This window comes from Globicephala melas, chromosome 1 (genome assembly GCF_963455315.2).
Source record: "Globicephala melas chromosome 1, mGloMel1.2, whole genome shotgun sequence".
NCBI lineage: Eukaryota > Metazoa > Chordata > Mammalia > Artiodactyla > Delphinidae > Globicephala > Globicephala melas.
In genome coordinates this window covers 161472026-161490676 of record NC_083314.1, presented here as the reverse complement: position 1 = coordinate 161490676, position 18651 = coordinate 161472026, and the positions used below count along the sequence as shown (strand labels likewise).

At 38.0% G+C, this 18651-nt stretch overlaps 1 protein-coding gene across 6 annotated transcripts in view; it reads right to left on the bottom strand.

Moving 5' to 3' along the window:
* The window catches only part of CSMD2 (CUB and Sushi multiple domains 2), a 671005-nt gene that overhangs the window by 78718 nt on the left and 573636 nt on the right, over positions 1-18651 (bottom strand). For all 6 annotated transcript variants that reach the window (XM_060308114.1, XM_030870139.2, XM_060308126.1 and 3 more), the window contains 3 exons: positions 18106-18186; positions 17492-17605; positions 1956-2144 (listed from right to left, as the gene is read on the bottom strand). In XM_060308114.1, coding sequence (XP_060164097.1) covers positions 1956-2144; positions 17492-17605; positions 18106-18186 — 384 coding nt within the window. The remainder of the gene's footprint in view (positions 1-1955; positions 2145-17491; positions 17606-18105; positions 18187-18651) is intronic.

Genomic DNA, 18651 nt, shown 5'->3' with positions numbered 1-18651 from the left:
AAGGCCTCCCTGTTCTTTCTCTCCTCCTTAGATGCCTGGAAGTGCATCCCAAGGGTGCTGATTCAAGGGAGGCAGAGTACAAAGCTAGATAATCCAAAACACAGGATTTATTATCCTGGAAAGAGCCCTAAGTGATGGTTCTCATATGCTGCCAAGACAGCTCTTGGGAGCTTGGCAGAAGTAAGAGACCACATTAAACAAAGGAGAGCCATCAGAACTGCTGTGACAAACTATGAAGGAAGGGGTCAAATGGCTCAGAGGAATGGCATGCTGGGATAGGTCTGCTGTATTAGACCAGAACCTTGACCTTCGGGAGGATCTGGGGGACACACCAGTTCCTAAAGCAATAAGGAATGCACTGCTGAGGGGGTGAGGACGAACATCAACAACCTGAGAACTGGCTGTCCTCTGTAGGCGGAAACTGATGGGAGGAGAGGCTGTCACCAAGCTGGGCTTCCTAGTATTGATGGGAAGGAAAGGAGCCTAAATACAGAGGCCAGGCAGAAGCACTGGTTGGCATAATTACTAAAATGGGCAGCAAGGTTGGGATGGCAGCCAGGAGGGCCTGACCTGCAGGATCTATGGAGATGGCTGACACAACATGATATTGCTAAGGGCAAGATAGATGGGCGGCCAAAAAAAATGAACATATGAAGAAAACAGATCATGAATATATAACCAAAAGGGTGCAGAAAGTTCCAATCCCTGGAGTAATTTGGAGACTTGAGCCAGGTTTCGTTTCTTACTCCAGAATACTTTGGCTGAAGGAGGGGCTGGGTCCTTACGAAAAAGGACCCTGCAAAATAACAACAGTTGGATGCGGTAGTGATTCCCGAGTCCTTATCCCAAAAGACCCACCACTATTAATTCAGGTAACTGAACACTGGGGAAAAGGGAATGCCTGGATATTTGGAAGACTTTTGTATACAGAGTGTGTGAATTGATGCTGATACCTGGGACCCAAAGCACTATTATGGTTCCTTTGTTACAACAGGGTTATATGAGGGATGGGATTGGTAAGAAATGGAGTCTTGTCCCCAAAACTTAACCCAGTAGTAGCCTCAACTGCAGTAGCTATGCCAGATGTAGTATATTCATTAGAGTAGATTATCATAGCTTTGGTTATATGAAATGCAGTTATTGATCTAGCAATGCATTCTTTTCTATACCCACCAGAAAGGAGGACTGTAAGCAATTTGCATTTACATGAGAGAGACAACAGTATATATCCATGGTCTTGCTCCAGAGCTATGTTAATTCTCCTGCTCTGTCATAATGTAGTATGAAGAGATGTGGACCATCTGGACATCCTGCAGAATACAGCTTATTGATTTACTATATTGATGACATTGTATTAATTGGATCTGATATGCCAGAAGGGACAATTAGTGTAGATGCCTTTGCAAGACACACGCTCCAAAGGGTAAGAGGAAGCCTACAAAGAGTCAGGTGAATTTTTTAGGGTCCTGTGGTCTGGGGCATGCTGAGACATATCCTCCAAATTAAAGGGCAGGTTATTGCACCTTTCCCCTCCTACCACCAAGAGAAAAGCATAGTGTTTGGTAGACCTCTTTGGGTTTTGGAAGCAGCATACTCTTCACTTGGGAGTACTGTTATGACCCATTTGTTGGTTGACATAGACCTCTTTGGGTTTTGGAAGCAGCATACACTTCACTTGGGAGTACTGTTATGACCCATTTGTTGGTTGACATTCAAGGGGCTAGCTTTGAGTGGTGGCTAGATTAAAGGAAGGGTGCTGTAGCAGGTCTAGGCTGTAACATGAGCAGGCCTGCTCATACAACTCATCAGCTTCCATGGTACTGGAGTTTCTGTGGTAGGGAAAGACCTTGTGTGGAACATCTGGAAAGTCCTAATTGGGAGGTTGCATCATAGACTCCTGGGATTTTGAAGCCAGTCCGTGCTCTCTTTAGCAAGGCACAATTTGATTTACTTACCATCAAAGATCTCAAACTCATCATACTGCTTCTCACTGAGAAAGTACTCCACTGTGAGGGTGATGTTATATTCGGGCTCCACTCTCACCAGCCAAGAGCAGGTCTGGAACTGGGGATAGCTTCCCGGGTAGCTCTGACTCAGGATCACACCTGTGGAGTCTGTCAGAAGCTCATTCGTTGGGCAGTGCACTTGGAGAAAGAAAGAGAAATACCAGGTACATGGGATGGAGAAGGAACGAGTGCCAACACATTGGCTTTTCCCTGGTGAAGAAGACAACCATTGGAAAACCAGACGGCATTTGAGCACATTCAAGCAAGACTCCAATACCCATCATTTTACTGCTCCATGGCATGAGTTGGTCTCAGATTCTGTGTCAACGTTACTATATTGCTGAGACTCAGGCTTGGTCAGTTGGTTGGAATCACTTCTTAGCTCAGATATGGGTTTTGGAGCAGGTGGGGATGATACGTACATACAGATAACTGTAAGGCATCCTCAAATCCAAGAGCTAAATGAGTTTGATTTGGACAAGGAGAGTATAGGGCAGAGGTAAGCCCATGGGATTTTGAGTCAAACACACCTGGATTTATAGTCCACCTCTGTCACTTACTACCTGTGTGGTCTTGAACAAATTATTTCCTTTCTGTGCAATAGCTTCACCATCTCCAACCCAAAAAGATAACACCTACCTTACAGGGCTGTTGTATTACACAAAATGTTATATAATTATATATAATTATATATTATTTTAAGGTCTCTTTTTCCTTAAAATAATCTTTTAAGGAAAGATTATTTTAATCTTTAATATTTTAAAGATTTAAAGATTATTCTTTAATCTTTAAAGATTAAAAGATTAAAGATTATTCATTAATCTTTAAAGATTATTTTAATCTTAATAAATTAAGATTATTTTATTATTATAATATATAATCTTAATAAGATTAAGATTATATATTATAATATAATATATTACCATATTATACTAAATAATATATGTATGGCATGCCTCCATAAATTATAGAGATGATGATGATAATTACACCAGGAACAGAAGGAAACAGCAGAGCGTGGCTGTGACCTGATTAGTAGTACTAAGATATCTAGAAAGAAATTGAAGATGAGACAAATAAATGGAAAGATATTCTGTGTTCATGGGCTGGAAGAATTACTATTATTAAAATGTCTATACTACCTAAAGCAATCTACAGATTCAATGCAATCCTTATCAAAATACCCATGGCATTTTTCACAGAACTAGAACAAATAATTTCAAAATTTGTATGGAAGCACAAAAGACCCTGAATAGCCAAATCAATCTTGAGAAAGAACAACAAAGCTAGAGTTATCATGCTTCCTGACTTCAAACTATACTACAAAGCTACAGTAATCAAAACAGTATAGTACTGGCACAAAAAGTGACACATAGATCAATGGAACAGAATAGAGAAAAATAAGTCCACACATATATGGGCAATTAATCTATCCTAAAAGAGGCAAGAATACACAATGGGGAAAAGACAGTCTCTTCAAGAAGTGGTATTGGGAAAACTGGACAGCTACATGTAAAAGAATAAAACTAGACCATTTTCTCACATCATATACAAAAATAAACTCAAACTGGATTAAAGACTTAAATCTAAGACCTGAAACCATAAAACTCCTAGAAGAAAACATAGGTAGTATACACTTTGAAATCAGTCTTAGCAATATGTTTTTGGATCTGTCTCCTCAGGCAAGGGCAACAAAAGCAAAAATAAGCAAATGGGACCATATCAAACTAAAAATTTTTGGCACAGCAAAGGAAACCATCAACAAAAATGAAAGGGCAGACATTTCCTCTTGGTTAGTAAGCTGAAAGTCTTTAACATTTGGAGATGATTCCTGGTGACTTTGCCTGAGCTCCCAGAGCCGTGTGGCTGACAGGGTCTTGGTGCTCTGGCCCAGTGTCAGGCCTGATTCTCTGAGGTGGCAGAGCCGAGTTCAGGACATTGGACCACCAGAGACCTCGTGGCCCCATGTAATATCAATCAGTGGGAGCTCTCCCAGAGATCTCCATCTCAATGCTAAGACCGAGATCCCCCCAACAGCCAGCAAGCTCCAGTGTTGGATGCCCCATGCCAAGCGACTAACAAGACAGGAACACAAACCCACCCATTAGCACACAGGCTGCCTAAAGTCATACTAAGTTCACAGACATGCCAAAACACACCACCAGATGCGGCCCTGCCCATGAGAAAGAAAAGATCCAACCCCACCCACCAGAAGACAGGCAGCAGTCCCCTCCACCAGGAAGCCTACACAAGCCACTGAACCAAACTCACCCACTGGGGGCAGACACCAAAAACAACAGGAACTACGAACCTGCAGCCTGTGAAAAGGAGACCCCAAACACAGTAAGTTAAACAAAATGAGAAGACAGAGAAATATGCAGCAGATGAAGGAGCAAGGTAAAACCCGCCAGACCAAACAAATGAAGAGGAAATGGGCATTCTGCCTGAGAAAGAATTCAGAATAATGATTGTAAAGATATCCAAAATCTTGGAAATAGAATAGACAAAATGCAAGAAACATTTAACAAGGACCTAGAAGAACTAAAGATGAAACAAACAACGATGAACAACACAATAAATGAAATTAAAAAGACTCTAGATGGGATCAATAGCAGAATAACTGAGGCAGAAGAACGGATAAGTGACCTGGAAGATAAAATAGTGGCAATAACTGCTGCAGAGCAGAATAAAGAAAAAAGAATGAAAAGAATTGAGGACAGTCTCAGAGACCTCTGGGACAACATTAAATGCACCAACATTCGAATTATAGGGGTTGCAGAGGAAGAGAAAAAGAAAGGGTCTGAGAAAATATTTTAAGTGATTATAGTTGAAAACTTCCCTAATATGGGAAAGGAAATAGTCAATCAAGTCCAGGAAGTGCAGAGAGTCCCACACAGGATAAATCCAAGGAAAAACATGCCAAGACACATATTAATCAAGCTGTCAAAAATTAAATACAAGGAAAATATATTAAAAGCAGCAAGGGAAAAGCAACAAATAACACACAAGGGAATCGCCATAAGGTTAACAGCTGATCTTTCAGCAGAAACTCTGCAAGCCAGAGGGAATGGCAGGACATATTTAAAGTGATGAAAGGGAAAAACCTACAACCAAGATTACTCCACCCAGCAAGGATCTCATTCAGATTTGATGGAGAAATTAAAACCCTTACAGACAAGCAACAGTTAAGAGAATTCAGCACCACCAAACCAGCTTTACAACAAATGCTAAAGGAACTTCTCTAGGCAGGAAACACAAGAGAAGAAAAAGACCTACAAAAACAAACCCAAAACAATTATGAAAATGGTAATAGGAACATACATATTGATAATTACCTTAAATGTAAATGTATTAAGTGATCCAACCAAAAGACAGACTGGCTGAATGGATACAAAAACAAGACCCATATATATGTTGTCTACAAGAGACTCACTTCAGACCTAGGGACACACACAGACTGAAAGTGAGGGGATGGAAAAAGATATTCCACATATGGAAATCAAAAGAAAGTTGGAGTAGCAATTCTCATATCAGACAAAATAGACTTTAAAATAAAGACTATTACAAGAGACAAAGAAGGACACAACACAATGATCAAGGGATCAATCCAAGAAGAAGATAAAATGATTGTAAATATTTATGCACCCAACGTAGGAGCACCTCAATACATAAAGCATTTAAATGTTAACAGCCATAAAAGGGGAAATCGACAGTAACACAATAATAGTAGGGGACTTTAACACCCCACTTTCACCAATGGACAGATCATCCAAATTGAAAATAAATAAGTAAACACCAGCTTTAAATGATCTGTTAAACAAGATGGACTTAATTGATATTTACAGGACATTCCATCCAGAAGTAACAGAATACACTTTCTTCTCAAGTGCTCATGGAATATTCTCCAGGATAGATCATATCTTGAGTCACAAATCAAGGCTTGGCAACTTTAAGAAAATTGAAATTGTATCAAGTATCTTTTCCAACCACAAATCTATGTGATTAGATATCAATTACAGGAAAAAACTGAGTACAAACACATGGAGACTAAGCAATATGCTACTAAACAACCAAGAGATCACTGAAGAAATCAAAGAGGAAATCAAAAAATACCTAGAAACAAATGACAATGAAAACACGACGATCCAAAACCTATGGGATGCAGCAAAAGCAGTTCTAAGAGGGAAGTTTTCAGCAATAGAATCTTACCACAAGAAACAAGAAACATCTCAAATAAACAACCTAACCTTACACCTAAAGCAATTAGAGAAAGAAGAACAGAAATCCCCCAAAGTTAGCAGAAGGAAAGAAATCATAAAAATCAGATCAGAAATAAATGAAAAAGAAATGAAGGAAATGATAGCAAAGATCAATAAAACTAAAAGCTGGCTCTTTGAGAAGATAAACAAAATTGATAAACCATTAGCCAGACTCATCATGAAAAAAAGGGAGAAGACTCAAATCAACAAAACTCGAAATGCAAAAGGAGAAGTAACAACTGACACTGCAGAAATACAAAGGATCATGAGAGATTACTACAAGCAACTCTATGCCAATAAAATGGACAACCTGGAAGAAATGGACAAATCCTTAGAAAAGCACAACCGTCCGAGACTGAACCAGGAAGAAATAGAAAATATGAACAGACCAGTCTCAAGCACTGAAATTGAGACTGTGATTAAAAGTCTTCCAATGGAAAAAAACCCCAGAACCAGATGGGTTCACAGGCGAATCCTATCAAACATTTAGAGAAGAGCTAACACCTATCTTCTCAAAGTCTTCCAAAATATAGCAGAGGGAGGAACACTCCCAAACTCATTCTACGAGGCCACCATCACCCTAATTCCAAAACCAGACAAAGATGTCACAAAAAAAGAAAACTACAGGCCAATATCACTGATGAACATAGATGTAAAAATCCTCAACAAAATACTAGCAAACAGAATCCAACAGCACATTAAAAGGATCGTACAACATGATCAAGTGGGGTTTACCCCAGGAACGCAAGCATTCTTCAATATATGCAAATCAATCAATGTGATACACCATATTAACAAATTGAAGGTTAAAAACCAAATGATCATCTCAATAGATGCAGAAAAAGCTTTTGACAAAATTCAACACGCATTTATGATAAAAACTCTCCAGAAAGCGGGCATAGAGAGAACCTACCTCAACATAATAAAGGCCATATATGACAAACCCAGAGCCAACATTGTTCTCAATGGTGAAAAACTGAAACCATTTTTTCTAAGATCAGGAAAAAGACAATGTTGCCCACTGTCACAGCTATTATTCAATATAGTTTTGGAAGTTTTTTAGCCACAGCAGTCAGCAAGGTAAAAGAAATAAAAGGAATCCAAATCAGAAAAGAAGACATAAAACTGACAGATTTTGCAGATGACATAATACTATACATAGAGAATCCTTAAGATGCTACCAGAAAACTACAGGAGCTAATCAATGAATTTGGTAAAGTAGCAGGATACAAAATTAATGCACAGAAATCTTTTGCATTCCTAAACACTAACGATGAAAAATCTGAAAGAGAAATTAAAGAAAAACTCCCATTTGCCACTGCAACAAAAAGAATAAGATACCTAGGAATAAACCTACCTAAGGAGATAAAAGACCTGTAGGCAGAAAACGATAAGACACTGATGAAAGAAATTAAAGATGATACAAACAGATGGAGAGATATACCATGTTCTTGGATTGGAAAAATCAACATTGTGAAAATGACTATACTACCCAAAGCAATCTACAGATTCAATGCAATCCCTGTCAAGCTACCACTGGCATTTTTCACAGAACTAGAACAAAAAATTTCACAATTTGTATGGAATCACAAAAGACCCCAAATAGCCAAAGCAATCTTGAGAAAGAAAAACAGAGCTGGGGGATCAGGCTCCCTGACTTCAGACTATACTACAAAGCTACAGTAATCAAGACAGTATGGTACTGGCACAAAAACAGAAATATAGATCAATGGAAAAGGATAGAGAGCCCAGAGATAAACCCACGCACATATGGTCACCTTATGTTTGATAAAGGAGGCAAGAATATACAATGGAGAAAAGACAGCCTCTTCAATAAGTGGTTCTGGGAAAACTGGACAGCTACTTGTAAAAGAATGAAATTAGAACACTCCCTAACACCATACACAAAAATAAACTCCAAATGGATTAAAGACCTAAATGTAAGTCCAGACACTATCAAACTCTTAAGAGGAAAACAGAGGCAGAATACTCTATGACATAAATCACAGCAAGATCCTTTTTGACCTACCTCCTAGAGAAATGGAAATAAAAACAAAAATAAACAAATGGGACCTAATGAAACTTAAAAGCTTTTGCACAGCAAAGGAACCCATAAAGAAGACGAAAAGACAACCCTCAGAATGGGAGAAAATATTTGCAGACGAAGCAATGACAAAGGATTAATCTCCAAAATATACAAGCAGCTCATGTAGCTCAATATCAAAAAAAGAAACAACCCAGTCCAAAAATGGGCAGAAGCCCGAAACAGACATTTCTTCAAAGATGATATACAGATTGCAAACAAACACGTGAAAGGATGCTCAACATCACTAATCATCAGAGAAACGCAAATCAAAACTACAGTGCGGTATCATCTCACACCGGTCAGAATGGCCATCATCAAAAAATCTACAAACAATAAATGCTGGAGAGGGTGTGGAGAGACGGGAACCCTCTTGCACTGTTCGTGGGAGTGTAAATTGATACAGCCACTATGGAGAACAGTATGGAGGTTCCTTAAGAAACTAAAAATAGAAGTACCATATGACCCAGCAATCCCACTATTGGGCATATACCCTGAGAAAACCAAAATTCAAAAAGAGTCATGTACCCCAATGTTCATTGCAGCACTCTTTAAAACAGCCGGAACATGGAAGCTACCTAAGTGTCCATCGACAGATAAATGGATAAAGAAGATGTGGCACTTATATACAATGTAATATTACTCAGCCATAAAAATAAATGAAATTGAGTTATTTGTAGTGAGGTGGATGGACCTAGAGTCTGTCATACAGAGTGAAGTAAGTCAGAAAGAGAAAACAAATACTGTATGCTAACACATATATATGGAATCTAAAAAAAAAAATGGTTCTGACAAACCTAGCAGTAGGACAGGAATAAAGATGCAGACATAGAGAATGGACTTGTGGACAAGTGGAAGGGGGATGGTAAGCTGGGATGAACTGAGAGAGTAGCATTGACATATGTACATTACCAAATCTAAAATAGATAGCTAGTGGGAATTAGCTGCATTGCACAGGGAGATCAGCTTGTTGCTTTGTGACCACTTAGAGGGGTGGGATACGGAGTGTGGGAGGGAGATGCAAGAGGGATGGAATATGGGGATACATGTATACATACAGCTGATTCAGTTTGTTGTACACCAGAAACTAACACAACATTGTAAAGCAATTATAATCCAATAAAGATATTTAAAAAAAATGAAAGGGCAACGTACTGAATGGGTGAAGATATTTACAAGTGATATACCTGATAAGGGGTTAATATCCAAAGTATGTAAAGTACTCATACAACTTAATATCAGAAAAAACAAAAAATCTGATTAAAAATGGGCAGAGGACCTGAACAGACATTTTTCCAAAGAAGACATACAGATGGCCAATAGGCACATGAAAAGATGCTCAACACTAATTATTAGAGAAATGCAAACCAAAACCACAGTGAGATATCACCTCACACTTGTCAGGATGGCAATCATCAAAAAGACAAGAAATAACAAGTGTTGGTGAGGATGTGAAGAAAAGGGAACCCTTGTGCACTGTTGGTGAGAATGTAAATTGGTGCAGCCACTATGGAAAACAGCATGGAGTTCCCTCAAAAAATTAAAAATAAAACTACCATATGATCCAGCAATTCCACTTCTGGGTATTTAGCTGAAGAAAATGAAAACACTAATTCGAAAAGACATATGCATCCCAATGTTCATTGCAGCATTACTTACAATAACCAAGATATAGAAGCAACCTTAGTGTCCATCGATAGGTGAATGGATAAAGAAGAAGTGGTATATACACACAATGGAATATTACTCAGCCATAAAAAAGAATGAAATCTTGCCAATTGCAACAACATGGATGGACCTGGATGGTATTATGCTAAGTGAAATAAATCAGACAGTTAAAGAAAAATACTGTATGATTTCACTTACATATGAAATCTGAAAAGCAAAAAAACTAACAAATATAACAAAACAGAAACAGACTTAACAAATACAGAGAACAAAGTGGTGGTTGCCAGAGAACAGAGGGATGGGGAGTTGGGAAAACAGCTGAAGGTGATTAAGAGGTACAGACTGCCAGTTAGGAAATAGAGAAGGCCCAGGGATGTGATATACAGCATGGGGAATATAGTCAACAATATTATAATAACTGTATGGTGCATAATCTATAAAAAGATCAAACCACTATGCTGTGTACCTGAAACTAATGTAATATTGTAAGTCAATTATAATTTGATTAAAGGAAAAGATATCTAAAGATAAACATATCACCCTAAGGAAGATGGTCAGTGTGGGACTTAGAAGAAATGGAGAAGCAACATTGGAATTATATAAGAATGGCTCCTAAGGAGGAAACCAGCCTGGCTTTTGAAATGTTCCAGATTTCACTAACCTGACAGCCAGCACAGGTCACTGAGGTGTGGTGATAATTAAGTTCCCCAGGCCTTATGGTCTGCTCCTTCCAGTAGCAGGTCTCTTTCAAGCTTTTTACCTTCTACTTGAATCTGCCTCCATGAGGGGGAAACAGGGCATGCTCTCTCAAATGAGATGGGTCCATAGGTTTGCCTTTTTGTGTGCAACGTTATCAGATTTAGGCATTAGTGTTTACAAGTTTTTTTGTTTTTTGTTTTTCCTATGCTTGAGATATCTGGCCTTTGAAGATTTAGTAGTATTCTTCCGTGACACCATCTAGTCTTGATGTTTTTGGTGGGGCTTCCTCTGAAACCATTCTCCCCACCTTTTTAAAGAGAATATTGAAAAAGTATAAACTTTCTCTCTCTACTGGGGTCAATTTTATTAAATTATAGCTTCCTAGAAATTCATTCATATCATTAATTTTTTAGCATAGATACGTTCAAAATAGTCTCATAATTTAAAAATTTCCTTGGTTCAACCGTTATATTCCACTCTTCCTTTTTTATTTTTGTAAGCTCCTGCTTTTTCCCTTTGTTTAACTTACCTAATGGTTTGATTATTTTGCTACTCTTTATTTCAGGTACTTCTTTTTACTTTACCAGTAAGCCTGTTTTTCTCCTTATAACTCATGAATTTCTTTTTAAAATTCAAAAACTTAGAGATATAATTTATGTACAATAAAATGCACATATTTTAGGTACACAATTTAATGAGTTTTGGCTAATGTATATATCTGTGTGACCACTACCACAGTCAGGATATAGATTATTTCTGTTGCCCCAGAAAATTCTCTTATGCCCCTTTGCAATCAGTATGACCTGCCCCAATGCTCCAGGAAAGCAATGATGCTATTTCTATAAGCATTAGTTTTGCGTACCAGAGCTTCATGTAGTTGGAATCATATATGCATTATTTTTGTGTCTGGTTTCTTTTGCTAAACATAATTTTTGTAAGAGTCAACTCATGTTGTTTAATGTATCACTATTTCCTTTGTTTTTATTATTCTGTAGCAATCATAGGACAATTTGCTTATTTATTCTCCTAGTGATGAACATTTGGGTTGTTTCCAGTTTGGGATTATTACAAAATTCATATAACAGTCTTTTTATGCATATGGGTTTTCGTTTCTCTTTGATAAATAACTAGGAGTAGAATTGTCAGGTGATAGTGTAGGGGAATTTATCTTTAAAAGAAACTTCCAATCGGTTTTCCAAAGTGATTGTATGATTTTTACATCCCAACCAGCAATATATGAAAATTCTATTTGTTCCACATCCTTTTTAACACTTTGTATGGTTAGTCTTAAATTTAAGCTATTCTAGGGGGTGCATAGTAATATTTCATTATGGTTTAATTTGCATTTGCCTTATGACTAATGATGTTGAGCATGTTTTCATATACTTATTGGCCATTCATACCTTATTTTACAAAGTGTTCAAGTCTCTTGTACATATTTTCATTGGATTATTTTATTACTGAGTTGTAAAAGTTCTTTACATAGTCTAGGTACAGGGCCTTTTAAAAAATATACATACTCTGAATATCTTCTCTTATTCTGTAGTTTGTCTTTACTTTTTACATTCAGTTCTGTTGATTTTTCCTTCATGTGTTTTGAATCTCTTTTATCATCTGCATATACACTTGTATATCTTTTTTAATGTAGTTAGCTTATTTGTCATTTCTAAATATCTCTATTTTTGGTAATACTCCTTGATTGCAGTATTATTTGAAATTTCTTTATGTTTCTTATGTTTACCATTTGTATGGCATATCTTTTTCTCTTCTTTCCCTTGCAATCTATCTGGTACTTATATTTAAAGTACAACTTTTGTAGAAAATAAATAATTACTGTTTAAAGCCTCTAAATTTTGGCATGGTGTTTTTGCAACAAAAGTTCAGTAATATAACTATATTTTGCAAATATTTTATGTTAACTACTTATTCTTGGTCTGTCATTGAAAGAGATGTGTTGAAGTCTACCACTGTAATTGTGAATTTGTCCCTGTCTCCCTGTAATTCTATGAATTTTCCCTTTATACATTTCAATACTATTCTTAGGTGCACAGAAGTTTATGACTATTATATATTCTTGGTAGATTATGTTTACCAGCATGAAATATCCCTCTTTATGTCTTTTAATGCTTTCTGCCTTAAATTCTATTTAGTCTGTTATTAGCTTTGCTACACCAGATTTTAGAGGTTAGTTCTTGCTATCTATTTTTTTTTAACATTTTGCTTCATACCAGGGATGAGTGACACCTTTCTAGCTATGACCTTAGAGAGGCAAATGAATATATTCAATTCTAAGTTCATGGAAAGCTTATAATTAGACTTTTAAAATTTAACCAATCTGAAAATCTCTGACCTTTAATTAGCAGTTGGATTCAATTATATTTATCACGGTTGCACATATATTTGCACATGGTTTTTTGTTTAAATAAATAAATTTATTAAACATTGTCATCATTGCTGTTCATGGGCTTTCTCTAGTTGTGGTGAGCAGGGGCTACTCTTTGTTGCAGTGCGCGGGCTTCTCATTGCGGTGGCTCCTCTTGTTGTGGAGCATGGGCTTTAGGCACACGGGCTTCAGTAGTTGTGGCGTGTGGCTTTAGTAGTTGTGGCTCGTAGGCTCTAGAGCGCAGGCTCAGTAGTTGTGGTGCACGAGTTTAGTTGCTCTGCGGCATGTGGGATCTTCCTGGACCTAGGGCTCAAACCCGTGTCCTCGTCATTGGTGGGCAGATTCTTAACCATTGTGCCACCAGGGAAGCCCTTGCACTTAGTTTTGCTACCTCATTTTGTATTTTCTGTTTACCATGACTTAAAATATATTTTTCTCCTTCAATGTTTCCCATTTGATTAACCAAATTTACTTTATTCTCTTTATTTTTGGTTATGAATTTAGAACTTACACATACTATGGACATACATAATTTAAGAAAACTATGCAGAAATTTAAACATTGTATTTAAAGGTATATATTTTTAATAATGTACATGGTTAATCAATATCTATGGCTTTCCTCAAAGGGTCCTCAGCTCTTTTTCTTTCTTTAAAATAGGTTCTCCAATGTCATTTATTTCTCAAATTGTCTTCAGATATTTTATTTTCTAGTCAATATATTTTAGATTTACTACCATATTTTACTGATTTCTTAGCTTATTGTTAATTTTTGTATCTGAATCATTCTACCTGTATTCATCTTTTTCTTGCTGAATGTGGTAGATATTTCTGGTGTTTACCAGTACCAGACTTTCTTTTATTTCCTGAGCATATAAAAAACTTCACTTTCCATCCATGTGCCTATTTCTGGCCAGTTAGATGTGAGTAGAATAATGTGTGTCACTTTGGGGCTGAGGAAGTGAAAAGCCCTTATGTGAATGTCCATTCTCTTTCTTCCTCTGCTGCAATGGAGGATGGAGGCAGGGGCCTAGTTTTCAGATGGCAGCACAAGATTGAAGCAGCCTGGATCACTGAGCTATCAGCTCTATAGAGTTACCTGGACTACAGAAAGTTTTGCCTGAAGAAGATATAAACTTTTGTTATGTTAAGCCACTGAGATGTGGGGATTGCTTGTTATTGCAGCATATGCCTATCCTATCCTGACTAATGCACTGAAGTGTATCCTTTAATTATGCTTTTAGTAAGATAGTAACTTAGTCCTTGTGTGTCTGAAGATTTCATTAATTCATTCTCACTCTTAATTGATAATTTGGCTGGGTTTAGAAGTTCAGTTTACAATTATTTTTCCTGCTGCATTTTATCTTTTGATAGGTATTATTGTTGATGCAATAATGCTATAAGTCTGATTTATCTTTTCTCCATGATGGTTTTAACATTTTATCTTTATCCTTGATGTTCTATAATTGCACTGTGATGTTTTTAGGTTTGAATTTCACCAAATTTTCTACGTTGCTGTAGCAAGCTTCTGAGCTGATAGAAAAATGTCTGATCTTTGTCATAGGAGACTAGGACATCATTGGACAAGGCATTAGCTGAAGCAGAAAAGAGAAGAAAAAGCCAAAATGTAAAAGAAAGTTGTACACTGAAGAGGTTATGAATGGAAAAACTTCCTATATTCATGGATTGGAAGACCTAATGTTGTTAAGATGGCAGTGAGACACAGACTGGTCTATGGATTCAACTCAATCTCTACAAAAATGCCAGCTGGTTTCTTTGTAGATATTGATAAGTTGATCCTAAAATTCATATGGAAATTCAGCAGATCCAGCATATCCAAAATAATCTTGAAAAAGAAGAACAAAGCTGGAGGACTCACACTTCCTGATTTCAAAACATATGACCAAGCTACAGTAATCAAGATAGTGTGGTACTGGCTAAGGATAGACTTATAGATGAAGAAAATAGAATTGAGGATCAAGAAATAAAACCCCAAATTTATAGTCAATAGATTTCAACAGGGTACCAAAACAATTCAATGGGTCTTTCCAGTAAGTGACAATCTTTCCAGTAAGTGATGCCAGGACCACTGGATATCCATATGCAAAATAATGAAGTTGGACCCCTACCTCACACTATATATAAAAATTAACTCAAAATAGATACAGTCCTAAATGTAAGAGCTAAAATTATAAACTCTTAGAGGAAAACATAGATGTAAATCTTCCTGACCTTGGATTAGGCAATAGTTTCTCAGCTATGACACCAAAAGCACAAGCACCAAAAATATATATATAAATTGGACATCATCAAAATTAAAAACTTTTGTGCTTCTGAGAACACCATCAAGAAAGTGAAAAGACAACCCATAAAATGCGAAAAATTTTTGAAAATCACACATCTGATAAAGGACTTGTATCTAGAATATATATAAAAAAACTCCTACAACTCAATAATTAAACAGATAAATAACTTAAAGATGGGCAAAGGATCCAAATAGACATTTCTTCATGCAAATCAACAATAAGCACATGAAAAAATGCTCAACATCTTAGCCATCAGGAAGATACAAATCAAAACAACAATGAGATACCCATTATACACACTAGGATGGCTATAATTAAAAAGACAGTTAATAATAACAGAGAGGATGTGGAAAGATTGAAACCCTCATACACTGCTGGTGGGAATAGAAAATGGTTCAGCTGCTGTGGAGAATACTCTGGCAGTTCCTCAAAAGTTTAAATATAGAGTTACCATATGACCCAGCAATTCCACTCTTAGATACATACCTAAAAGAAATGAAAACATATGTTTCATCCAATAACTTGTGCATGAATGCTCATAGCAGCATTGTTCATAATAGCTAGAAGTAGAAACAACTCAAGTGTCCATCAATGATAAGTGGATAAACAAAATGTGCTATAGGTACAATGGAATATTATTTTCAACAAAAAGGAATGAAGTGCTGATACATGCTACAACATGAATGAACCTATAAAACATTGTGCTATGTGAAAGAAGTCACAAAAAACCACACATCATAGGATTCTATTTATATGAAATACCCAGGATAGGCAAATTCATAGAGACAGAAGGTAGTTTGGTGGTTGCCTAGAATTGAGGGGGCTGGAAAGAAATGGGAACTGACTGCTAAAGGTTACAGGATTTCTTTTGGGGGTGATTAAAATGTTTTAAAATTGATTGTGATAATGGCTGCAAAACTCTGAATATACTAAAAACCACTGAAGTATACACTTCAAGCGGATGAGTTGCATGGTATATGAATTATATCCCGATCAAGCTATTATAGAAAAGACTATGAAGGGTCACACCTTGGGAAGCCCAAGTATGACACCAAGTCCCAGAGGAAAGCACAAGGCTGAGAATGGGGAGTGAAGCCAGGAAGACTGGAGCCACGTAGACACAGAAACGGAGCCAGAGATGATGAGAAACTTGGGCTGGAGCCTATTAAGGAGATTCTGGAGCAGAGGAAGGTGAAAGTTCACTTTTATTGGGGACTGGTCATTTGGTATGTGGGTGGGTCAGCTCAACTGAAATAAATACTGTATTTCTCAGTGTATCAGCAGCCTAATTCTGGGGCTTGTAGCCCCTCTCTTCCTCATCAATAATCCATAATGCAGATTCTCCCTACTCTTGATTTCCTAGAGATGGAGGAGAAGCTGACCTGTTTCTCCATAGGCTACTAAATATCTGTTGGTAGCAACAGCACTAGAAGCAGTAGTAAAACTAATAACAATAATAATAGCCCACATTGAACAGTTACTATGTGCCAGGCATAGTCTTCCAAAGTGCTTTACATTACTGACCCATTTAATTCCTCATAACAAGCCCATGGCATAAGTAATATCATTATCCTTATTTTACAGATGAGAAAACTGAGGCATAGCACAGTTAGGTATCTTGCCCCAGGTCAGATGCCTTGTGAGTGGAAAGAATTGTTTCTGGTCTTAGTTGGGATAACTTGGTGAAGCACATTCATTTTCATCAAGGCATCACACTGGATCGACGACAACTGTGGTTTCTCGGTTGCCTAGTTCAGCACATAGGGTTTTGGACGCACCTGCACGCCAGTAAGGCAAGGTTGGTGTGTGAGTCCCAACTCCCACCAAGGTCCCACAACCTCCTGCCATTTCCAGGGAATGTCAGTTAGAAAAAAGGGAGACAGAAATAAATGTGGCCACTACAGTCAAATCACAGCCCCGGACCTAGGAGCAGAGCAGAGAACCCATCTAGAGCACTTGTTCACTCACTCATTCAAACATTTACCAAGTGACTTCTTGCTTCATGGGCAGGGACTGGGAATATATAGAGAGAAGGAAAACAGGGGAGATGTTTTGGAGGAACTCCAAGGCATGGCTCGGTGTGATTACCTTCACATATTGGGGGCGGCCCTTCAAACTGCAGGTAAGTTCCAAGTTTGCAGGTCAGGATTTCATTCCCAACTAAGGTAAAGCCAGGGAGGCACCTGTAGCGTACGATGTCACCTGTCAAGGAGAGACCAGTGTGGGGATTCCCTGGAGAAGTCTGGGCAGGGCTGACTGGCACCCCTTAGTAGCTTGAACCTACTTCCAGGCAAGACGATCAGTGGCGGGTTGTGCTCTGTTCAGACTAAATTACTAGCTCAACTCCAGTCAAATGACCCAGATGACTATGGCTCCCCTCTCACAGCTCAGCCTTGCTGAGCCTAACAGCGTTGCACATTCTAGGAACTTTTTACAGTGTCTTGCATGGACTTATTTCTCAACACATCCTGACCTGAATCATGGAAGAAAACTGCTTTCCTAGCTCCTCTGGCTATGTATGGCTAAAAACAAAAGTGATTGTATTTTGGGTGAAACTCAGTTGACAGAATATCAACCGTCTTGCACTGAGCCTATTGTTTCTCTCCAAGGACAGGAGGCAGAGATAAGCCCCACGGGCCAGGCCCCACCCCTCCCCGGCCCCTCCTCGCCAGCCCCATCCTTGCTGGTTTGGGAGGTCTAACCTATGTTGAATTCTTCATTCTCTGTGACGACTTCAGCATTGGGGAGGATGGTGGGAGGAGGGCATTTGGTGAGCGGATAAGCTGAAAAGACAAAAGCAGACAAGTCGGTGTAAGAGCATCATTCTTGGGGCACGTGGTCATTCATTTGTTCAGTGCTTCATGTTCTCACTCATCTATCCACACAGCAGATATTAACGAGTACTTATCTGTACACAGGGCAAGATTAGCAAAGCACTATTTTGCTTATCTGCTGCCATCTGTTTTTTTTTTTGCTTTTGATGCAAAAACCAGGAACCATATATCAAGAGTAACAATAAAGGAGAGGATCTAAGAAGGCAGTGACGGTGCCTAGCGCTGAAGGGAGGGGAGAGAAGCATTTACTGAACACCTACTATACGCCAAGCATTTTCACACGCTGTCACCTTGAATTCTCACAATAGCTGATCCCTCTGAGAGATGTTCCCACTCTACTTATGAGGAAGCTAAGATTCAGAAAGCTTCAGTTACCTCTCTAAGTTCACACAGGAAGTAAGTGGCACAGACAGG